We start from the raw sequence: 11332 nt of genomic DNA, 5'->3' as shown, positions 1-11332 counted from the left end.
CAGCTTCATAAGTGACTTGCTGATTTCTTGTTGGCAGAGTTGATTGACCCAACTTTCTATGCACTCAGGCTCCTCCCCTCAGTCAATGGGATCGTTTGGTTCTGCCGGACCATAAGAAAATCACTAGGTGTTTGAGTTCGATGAAGGAACTTCAACTGGTTGCACTGTAGTATAGTATGTCTTGTAACCAAAAACAACCAAGTGATGTGTATTGCATACGCTAGACGCCTCTACACGAGTTCGCTATCATCGTTACCTTCAGGTGGAGCTAAACTGCTGCACAATAAGAACTGGGGGTGGTCACTGGTGGATTACTATGCACACGACCTACGTTGGCCACGTGTAGTTGGTCTTTTGAGTAGCAAGTGGATCACTGGAAAAGATCTAGAAACAGTACCTATCTATAATCAGTCCTCAGTTTTTATTTAGTACGAGCAGCTTTGAAATTTACTAATGTGACACGCAGTTTTCGACATTTTCCAGCATAAGTTGAACTCTGATGCATGCAATCCTCGCGCTTAGAAAATATCCATAAGCCTGTACGGTTCACTGAATTTTAAAACTGTTTCTGAGGTCATTTCTGAGGGTCAAAGGTCTGTGGTACGATCATTTTCAGTGAGTTTCTTAGATATTCTTGGACTGGTTAAATGAGAATATTGGTGACGTTTTGGTCGGGCCGTCTAATGGCTTGAAATCTAGCTCAGTGGTAAACCCTGCCATCTTGTCATGAGCAGGGTGGGGCAACTAAAATCCAGGATCTGCGTCGTCAAATAGTACGTAGGGCTTGGGTCATAAATTGGTACATGGGTCTGGTTTCTCGGACAGTCTGAGCGGACCGCCCAGTGGATGTGGTAATTTGCTAACTACGATGTGAGAGTGTTTACTTACTCGATTTTAGGGTTTGTCATAATGTGCACTTTTGATCACAAAAGTCTCCACCAGCTTATCATCATGAGGCCTCGTGCAAACTATCTCTTTTCTCGTACTAGTGTTCTCTTTCTGGCATACAACCCATCCTAAAAAGATGGGCTTTGCACAGAGACCTGTTATGTTTGCCTGAACTGTAAGTACTACTAGGCTATACCCTGAATATCTAGATGTTCATAATCGCATCATGTTTTGAGTTATCCTTTCAGAATTCCATCGGTGTTTCCGTTCACATGAAATGTTAGGGCCCAGTATGGGACCACGAAGAAAGGCACCTAAAATTATCCCTATGTGGGTTGATTGTTCTGCGCCTCGCCACAATTAACTAATCCATGTGTTATTCATCCGAGGTTTCAAGAGTCTGGTGACGTGGACTTCTCCAAAATATGACAGACTGCCTAGCCAGTTGTGCTGCAGAACAGAAATTTTGGCGGAAACAAATTAAAATTAAAATGTTTCTAACATAATGTTTATATATACAACAGACACACTGAATATACCAAATCCTGATCTGGTAAAATGGGAACGTGGACACCTGGTCTTCTGAAATTGTAAAATGATCTCTTATTTCGCAAATAAGAATCTAAACTGAAGAACTTACAGAATAGTGGCCTGATGCAGCTTTTGCAAACGTAATTATCGTGTTGTAACCCAGGAAGACAGACACATTTAGATCAAGTTGGGCAGCTGTCGAAACAGATATCCTTGCGTTCATCTCCTTTTTGTTTGTTTGAATCCTGTCATTAGTGGAACAAAATTTACCTGTTCAAATATTATGTACTTCTCCCTTATTTACTTATTGTTCCGGTTGTTAGCATTCAAACAAAAGTAGCGTCGCACTCACAAACCACGTGATTTTCCTCCAATGGAAAAAACGCTTTCGACACACTGCACTAATGCCCCGTGATTCAGTGAGTTCATTTTTCTTCCAGTTTTGTTTTTGAGAAAGGATTACAGCACAGAAATGTTAACCACGAAAATGCTTGTAGGAGATGGCCACCGGCTACCCAACACACTAGTGCGATTATACAATAGCACCAACTCCCGCGATGCTAAAATTTGCTCAAAAATCTTTCGGCAAGGTATGCCATGCTGTGATGGTATAAATTATAAAAGGTCATACGTTTTTGGGAGAGTGGCTTCTTCAATAACAGCATGGGGATAAATTTAAAAATCAGGCGGAGACGCTTCATGCTCCCATAGTACCTCATGTTAGACTTGCAGAACAGACTACGGATTACGGGCGTAATACGTTTCAGTCCAAACATTACAGAAACTACATTTAGTTTGGATTTATATTACCCACACGTAATTTTATCATGCCACTCAAAATGGCGTTTTGTCCTTATGAACCATAGAAGTATTAACTGCGGCACAATTCAGTTCGAAACCAACGATGCACTAAATTTGTCGAATCCCCAACAGGCAATGTCCTGTTTACTGTTTTAAAGACAGGATAACGGTGTTTTCTCTTTCAAAGAGGTAAAAACATGAAAAAACGGATGTATGTTTTATTCTCCCACTTCTTTTTAGGTTGGCTGCCGATCCCCAACAGGCAATGTCCTGTTTACTGCTTTAAAGACAGGATAACGGTGTTTTCCCTTTCAAAGAGGTAAAAACATGAAAAACGGATGTATGCTTCATTCTCCCACTTCTTTTTAGGTTGGCTGCCGAGGCCCTAGCCATCACCAACGGGGAGCATAAAAACGACAAACTGTGCTTGGAAAACCAGCCGGAAAGTATCCTTGAGCCAGCAAACTTGAGAGAAAATGGCGGGGACAGAAAACGTTCATTCGTCGAATTGGAGGAATCAAGAGAGCACAAGACGGCTGAATTATGCAACAAACGTCCATTTAGACCTTCTGATGTGGCGAATAAGCCCTATGAACAAGGACAGAAGTTAAAAGGCACCATTTTATATGATCTTCTCTCGGGAAGAGAAAACCTGCATACGGCCTCATTGAGGAGTCAACTTTTTCTGCTGTCTTTCAGAGATGCACCAAAGTGCGCACCCCTTGACCCAGTTCCCCAACAAGCTAGACTGAGAAAAAGGTTGAAACCAGTTAGGAAACACAATGTTGCATTTACATGTCTAGATGAAATTCAGAGTAAGGCATCTATCATTCGAACGCAAACAGTCGATTGCTCCTTAACTTCCACGCATAAAACCAGGCTCCTTGCAAGCAAAAAACATGGTCACAAGATACCACGCGTAGAATCACTGCCAGTATTTGAAGGACCAGCAGTGCATTCACTGATACCACGGACCGAGCGACTTGTTGATCCACAAAAGCTACCTCAGAAGTTCCAAAGACCTTCGTGTTATCCAGAGCATAATCTGAACAACCGTTCACGTGTTCGGCTATCTTGCAGCGGAATGGATCTGAACTCGGAGCAACCACTTGATCTGTCACATTCAAAGCGGCAAGCGAATGAGCTTTTTGGATCGCGTTCTCACTACAGTGAGCCACTGCACACATACCCACCTTCCATCATTTCAGATCAACATTTGTTCGCGGATTATAAACAAAAGAGTCAGCAAATGGATAAAAACTCTGTCAAAGTAAAGTTTACTCCTGAAAACAACAAGGAAACCCAAAGTGGCCGTCAAAGTCCACAAGGATATGAACTTTTGTTGCAACATTTTGTACACTTACTGATGTCCCCGCTCAACCTAACAATGTTGTCATCAAAAAGAGACATAAAATTTTCGAACAGCTTAGCAAAACAACAACTGCCGCACCTGCCCTGTCACCCAAAAATAATTCAGCCAGCATCACCATCCAGCAGTGGAAGCACTTCTCCTCGACTGATTCCAAAACAAACATCGCCCAGTATCCCTTTCAAAGAGCAATATCTACAATTTTCTCCTGAAACTATTGTACGAAGAACTGTCCATGACACATCCCCATGTTCCAGTAACTTTGCTCCTAGCGAAGCTTCAAAGGATTCTCCAAGCACCTCCCCACCTATCAGGTTAAATAGGGACACATTAAAGGATGAGAAGCTACACGAATTAATTTTCAACTCAACTCAATATATGTCACAAGCTGATCAGACCATACCCAGTTTCCTGACGCCGCAACAAGCACTTGTGAATGTTCTCTCGCTTCAGGATTCGAACCTCACCAAAAATGTAGCAGGAGAGCTTCAGGTTATTCCTGGATGCACCACACCGCACCGACAAGAAAACGGTCATAAGCATGTCAAAACCAGAGACAGTACGGGGCTGTATAAACCAATGAAACATTGTCCACCGATGCTAGCGATGCGGTGTGCAGTGAATAAGGATTCCGCTATAACTTCCAAAAAAATATTGGAAGAGCCACACGATACTATTGCGCATCATTTGCATTGCAGCGTGCGCCGCTGGATAGGTAAGCTGGTTCATCTTTTGAAAAAGCCTGAAGAACTCTTTCTGGAGTGTTTTTCAAGGATGAGTGTTGTTGGATCGTCCATTGAAGGTAGGTTCCCCCAGCAAGTTGTTCTGCGTTGTTCAAGTGCACTTATGTTAGAGCTAAGAAATAAGTCCAGTGAAACCAGATTGCGCCTAGTTCAAGAGAGCTGGCATCAGTTGTTTGCCATTTTTGCCCTCGAAGAACATCTTGACATTGTCAGCTTCGCACGATATAAACTTGAGCACTTATTCGACGCCCTATCAGAAAGTCAAAGGGCCATCCGATCCGAGAGTGAACAAAGCAACCAGAGAATAACGGAACTTTCAAAGTACGAAACTCTTCAACTTGAAGACACCGTCAGGTATCTGCATCTTCTACAGAACGCAATTTGGGGAATGGAGTTGAAAGACACCGTTTTTGTCCTCATTCGAATGACCCTACTACTCTCAGGTTAGTGAGATTTCTGTTGTGTTTTCTAGTAACGGGCCTTCTGGATTCTGAATGATAACGTTTACGTGTCTCCCAAGATATTATCAGTTGTGACTCATAAATATAATTCAAATGAGTTAGGACATATTATCATTGTGTTGATGTGAATGTCTCAGTTATCTTAGGCACAAGTGGCTTCATTTTTCATAAAGAAAACTATTCACAGGTTGCTGAAATCTCTTCGACCGGTTTTGCCCTTCTTGGGACTCATCAGGTAGGCGCAGTCCTCAAGTTTCCGTCAACAGTATGGCTTCATTTTTCTAAAGGAGACCGTTGGGCTGAAAGCAAACTATGTAACACTACTCAAATTAGCAATAAAAAAACTGAGGATGTCATACTTGAGATAATAATATGACCCTAAAGATTATGGAAAGTGAAAGTAAAACGATCTGTGCAAAACTTTCTCTCGGTAAATGAACCATGATAGTTAATTTTATCCTAACTGGCCACCTTCAGCACAAGGTTTATACTTGTATTTAATTCCTTCTAATGTCATTTGGAAATGCGTTTTTAGCTATTATTACTTACAGCAACCAAGACGATGACATCGGAGATTTTTCTTCAGGATACGGTATTACTTTTATCGCTAACATTTTCGTACTCATTTCACCGTTTTGTCAACTGGAAAGATTTGATCCCTGAGTGCGGATGTACTCAGCTCGTCACAAGTGACGCAATTTACATTATGGTGGCTTAAAACTTCTTCAAAACAGCTAAACAGAACAAATAAGTCATAGAAATAACGACAGCGATGAACACCTGACAGAAATTAACTTTCGTTCCATTTCATACGCGGAAGTCCACTCCTTGAGACCCTTCTGTCTGGATGATACTTGTACTTGGAAGTTATCCCTTTATCCAGCCTACACGGTGAATTCCTTTGTGTATACTGAGTTGGAAAGTTTTAACATTTCAAAACCCTCTTACAAAGTCTGCTAAGTACCAGGCTATTGATTCTTTCATCCGCCTGCGAAGTTTCTCCATACCTAGACGTACTCGCGCAATCGCTATAAATCCTAGTGATAGGTACATCTATGCATAGCTTATGGCTTACGGTTGAACTTAGCGGTCAGTAACATGTGTTGGCCTCCAGGTTTACTGTTTTCTGATAGTTGACCATAGAACTGTGTGAGCAAACGTTTATCATTTGATCCCGTTGGGTTGCTGGGGTCATTGGATGAGGCACTAATGTGTTTTTAACCTGTTTTCTCAATAACGAATGCATTTCTGTGAGTCAACATCAATTCATTTTCAAAACCTGAGAATTCTCAGTGAATTTACACAACAGCTTCCCACGAGTCTTGCAGAATAACCCAACCATAATCTTCCAGGTGGTATCAGAAGGATCTAACATTCAGCAACAAATGATTTATTAACTTTTTTATGAATGGGGTAAATACCAGGCCTCTTCCAGTCCAGCGAAAACAGACCATTAATGTGTTGCTGTTTTTAATTCCATCTTGTTGACTCACAATTTGCCAAATTAAGGAGAAAGGTTTAGTCTTCCTTTGTTCTGCATGGCATATTTAATTATAGAGGTCCCTTGAATGCGCCATCGATCAGCCCGCTTCTCGCCGTCTTTTTCTTCCAGGAGTTCACGAAGATGCTTCTAAAGAAGAACTGTTCCATAATACGGAAACAGCCATCCTGCATGACTTGAAAACAAGCTCGCTCAGTTCAACATGTTTCAGTGCGTTGACCACAACACAAGTGAACACTACACTCAAAATACTTCGGGCTATCAGGAAAGAACCAATCCGAATATTGTTTCGTGACTTTCTGGAGGAGCCTGTTGAATCACTCTTTTGCAGACTCTTGTCGGACTAGCCCAAGCGAAGAACGTGGTATCTGTTCCTTTTGTCCACACTACCTCATTTTGCCAATTTCCTTCGGAATTTTGTATATTCTTATCACTCGCATAATTTTTAATTTAATTTAGTTTTTGAACCTTGAAATCTGATATTTTCCGGTGATCAAATGTTACCATTCATGTCCCATTCAGCGTTTTGCTTTTTTTCTTCCGTGGATTTCGCGTTTATATTTTCGCCCATTTGTGCTTTTCTCTGGGTTGTCCCTTTCCATTTATTTTAGGCTCATGTTTTAAGCAATCTCGGATTGTCTGTTTGATGGTTTCAACATTGGTTCATTCTTTCGCATCAGTACTTCAGTATTCCATGTTGGTTTTGCAAAACCCATTTGATCATTTAAAGATTTCAGGCCTTCATTCTTTTATCTTTTAATCTTAAGACATCGAACCTGTTTCTCTATTACGCCGTTTTATTTGATTTGAAGACGATTCAATACTTTGAAAGCTCAGTATTTTAGTTTGTGAAGGTCCCTTAGAGAAACTCTGGAACACTTCTAAAGAACCCATTATATCTGCAAGAAAGTAGAGCAAATGGTTTGGCAACAAACATACTCTATGGAAGAACAAGCCTTCGAGCCCTGAACGCTATTCAAGCTGCGACAATTGTCATAAATTAGGTACAGTCAAAAGTAGCCAGGTTCAAGTCGCCCCAAAGGCGAACGTCCCCAACTAAGATTTCCTATGATTTTCAACTCCTCAACGATCTATCGTCTTTCTGCCATCATCTTTCTTCTGGCAGATATTCACACTACTCAGGGTTATCTGGCTAGATATGCGATAATACCACATTTTCCAGGGATATATGTATGCGATTGGAAATGAATTTTCACTACTGGCTTGTGAAGCAAGTAAAACTTAACCAACCTGGCCGTCTCCTAACCAATTACCTGAAGTCAAAGAGATTGCAGCTACCTGACAAGTGCCAAGTCTGTGCAAACTGCACACTAGATGATATCTAGCTACTTTTTCTTCATCTCGTTGCGAGAATCATTCAGCGAGTGACACTTACGTGAAGTGATCTATTCATAGCAATTGGTTTATTGAATTATGGCCGAACTCAAGAAGTGACAGCTGTTATTTGCTAACGGCTGGTCAAAGGCTCTAAGAGAGACCTCTCCTGCAGAATTCAGGTTGTTGCATAATGTAGTACCCTTGCGGTGTGTCATTTGAAAGAATCTTGAACAAATGTTGACGCTAGAGTGCTGCAGTCTTTAAGGGATGTTAGCAGAATTGCACTTACTTCATGTGTGAGTTTGCTGTTCCTTCAGCAGTCTTTTTATGTCCGGGATGAATCTGGAATAGGAAAAGGTTACCTGGGGAAACAAGATGGGGAACAAGCAGAAATTGCAAACAGCCGTAAGCGGATACTACTTAACCAACTGAAAAACACAAGAATTCGGTTTCTAACCAACAACCAGAAGCTTTGATAACTGTTCTTCAGATTTGGTGTGCAGACGCAAATAATTTTCATATAATTTGTGAGGGAAACGTCACATCAGTGTAAATATTTGTACCGTTTTATACTGCTTCGTACATTTTCGCTCCACATTGTTGCTTGATAGTATACACTTATCCGCAAAATGGGCGAAAAATTCCGGGCCGTGGTTGATTCCCCAGGATGATTAGTTATCTCAAAAACTGTTCGCATAGTAGAACACACACGTCCTTAAAAGCCTGATGACGATGAATGAAGGGTAATTCAGTTGTCTGTGTGGCACGGACTGTAGTTAGCATTTTGAAATTTTTTATATTTTAAAGAGCACAGACCAACATTCTTCTCGATAGCTCGCTGGAAATGTCGAAATGCTTGAAATCAACTACCTCTACTTGATCATATGACCACCCAAGCCACCGACTTACCGTGGAGTATTCTAGTTTGTCACTCCACGCAATGTCTTAATCACGCAATCTACAGGTGATCATCTTTTGTTGTTTCGGACGCATCGGATACCAGAAGTGACACCAATCCGAACTTCTATAATGTCATTCCGGTTTTTGAAATCTGTTCATGATTAGTTTTCTCTTATTTAATTTTGTGGCGACGGAACGGTACACGATTGGCCTTTCTCATTTGTATTTCTAAAATGTGAATCATGTATGAAAGACTACAGTGGCGACGCGTGATTAGCAACTCACCCCCTTGAAGTGTTATGCAATACCGGGTGGTAACAATTGATTATAAGCAAGCTGTGGAGGTATTGCAGTCTGCTACGCGAAACCACAATCAAGTCTGTTTGTGAGTATTAAAAGGGGTTTTAGGTGTGGAACTGAATGTGGTGCATTTGGGTGTACTTCTCAACCGGGCTCAGCGAAAAAACAGGCGGAATTGAATAACACTATATGAATAAGTCTGGCGCAGCACACCGGCGACCTTATCAGCAAGCAAGGATTTTGAGGCGAATGGAAAGCATCTTCAAAACCACCCTCCAAACTCCAAGACTATCCATTCTGAGGAACTTACCTTCCAAGGAATTAGTGGGTTCGACTGGGTAAACATTTGTTCATGAATAAACCCACACATTAGAGATATGGCAAACTGAAAAAAATTTAAGAACACACGGAAAAACTTGGATTATCCCAGTTGAAATGAATATGGTATCAACGCTTCATTACTTATTCGTTTATGGATACTTGAATTCATCCGGTACTCACAAGTAATCACGGTGTTTGCGTTTACTAATCTCAATGTGTTCTCTAGGCACGTACCAGACGAATTATCTCGCTTGAACTCGCCACCAACGTGAGCTTAAACCATTTCAAGCAACGATCAGATTTCGAATTCTGCTTCCTTGCACCAGACAATACCGTTCGAGCAATTTTAATCAGCATCGGCTTGACCTTTGAGCTACGTAGAGTTGGATCAGAATAGGTCCGTAACTATTAGAGTAGCAAGCACAACCAGTAGTGCCATTTAGCTGGTCACTGAAACCGAATACTCAAACGATTTTCAGTGCCGAAACTTGGAGGAACATACTAGACGTAATTTACAAACTTACCGAAGGACGCTACTAAACTCAGTTCTATTCCTCTAAAACTTATTCCTGTTTTCTTCGAACACTGAGAATCAATAAGAATGGTGACCATAGCACTAGTATGAGTTCGGTTACTCAAGAACGCGCTACTATCATGCTTTACTTTCTGGTGGTTAATTGACGTGCTGACGAACCGGTCTTGCTGGTATCCAGAAAGTCTACCGTGTGGTTGCCTATCGAGCACAATGTTGCTTAAGGTAGCTAAGCAAAGTATGGGAACCCGAACGACAACCTAATCGATGCGGTTACAGTACTGATGGGTATGAAAAATCGAGTCAACCATACTCCTCAGGAGAAGAAACGAATAAATCCGAAGCGATATCCGACTTCCTGGGGGTTGTTCGAGGCCGGAGACAATAATGGCTTGTCTGCTCTGTCTGAAAAGTAAACGACATGAATTAGCGTGCTAAAAACCCACTTCACCCTTTTGTGCAATGTTTTCGGTCTTTTTCCCTCGTCAGCACTTTTCGTAAAAGCCAAATTATTGGCTTGTAAATGCTTTCCATAGCCTGCTTATTCGCAGTTTGAGGAAACCCATGGATGGTCTGTGTTCTGAATAACTTATTGGCAAACAGAGACGTCGGGTGGCGCTGATCTTCCGTCCCATCACTTCATCAAATCTTAGCATGTTTGACGCACTATTATAAAAATGCGCATGGTAACTCGTTACCTACATAGTTCAGCACTAAGTTTGTGCTGATTAGGGCTGCGTCCTACGGTGCTATCATGCTTTTGGCTTACGGGCTAGGCGGGAGACTCATTGTGGATGACATTCGGATGGCCACTGGAGTTTGCTGCCTTCGGAGAAATGTACGTGGTCGTATAAGCGAAAATGATATCATGTTCTCCACTGTAGCAATGACCACTTATAGGTCACTACCTTCTATCAATAAATAAAACCACCGCCATGTTTTCAAATTCTACAAAATGCTATCTGGTAAAACTTACGGAGTGACCCAATGGACTATAATTCGAAATAATTCAATTCGATTCTGGTTTGATTGGAGCACATTAATTCTATTTTAACCCTATAATGTCGTGTCACTGCATATGAAAGTCTAAAATTGAAAAGTATTTTTTGCAGAATTCTTAGATCAGCATTTAAAATTTGTTGAACGCTTTGCTCACAGTGCGTGTATTTTTAGTGCGACACTTGTCCTTGTGCTCTCATATTTGTAGATAAATTCCTGGTGCTACCAAAGCGGTGGTAAATTAATTTCGTTCTTTTTCAGCAGTCACTGATGTCGTAAACTCAGTATACGCTGAATACACAGGTACAACTTGAATAAATCCATGAAGATTTGCTGCGCATGTTAAACTTGAACTGCTGGATCGGTATAATGTAGCTTTGTGAATCAGGCGATCAGTACATTCATCTAGGTATTTTTATCCGAATGTATTTACGGATGTCCACATTTTGCAAATAGTTTTTCCTCCATAGTAGAACTAACTGTCGCACAAAGTTTAAATTATTCTTTTAATCTTGCATTGACGTTAAAGCCAAAGTCTTTGGTGGGGTATATATTGGTCATCCTGATGCCGCCATTATGAATAATTTTTAAAAAATATAAGTCACAAAAAACTGAAATGGAAACAGGGGCTATGGATAAATAACAACG

General features: G+C 41.1%; 1 protein-coding gene across 1 annotated transcript; it reads left to right on the top strand.

Annotated features, from left to right (window-relative positions):
* Nucleotides 1-2590: 2590 nt before the first annotated feature.
* On the top strand, nucleotides 2591-6638 carry T265_13371 (hypothetical protein; the record flags this gene model as incomplete). The annotated part of the gene is made up of 2 exons (XM_009168605.1): nucleotides 2591-4775; nucleotides 6406-6638. Coding segments are annotated over 2 exons (2418 nt in total), but the record flags the coding sequence as incomplete, so codon positions are not given.
* Between the last annotated feature and the right edge of the window lie 4694 nt (nucleotides 6639-11332).

This window comes from Opisthorchis viverrini, assembly GCF_000715545.1.
Source record: "Opisthorchis viverrini unplaced genomic scaffold opera_v5_61, whole genome shotgun sequence".
In the NCBI taxonomy this organism is placed as follows: domain Eukaryota; kingdom Metazoa; phylum Platyhelminthes; class Trematoda; order Opisthorchiida; family Opisthorchiidae; genus Opisthorchis; species Opisthorchis viverrini.
This window is presented reverse-complemented; position numbering and strand designations above follow the sequence as displayed.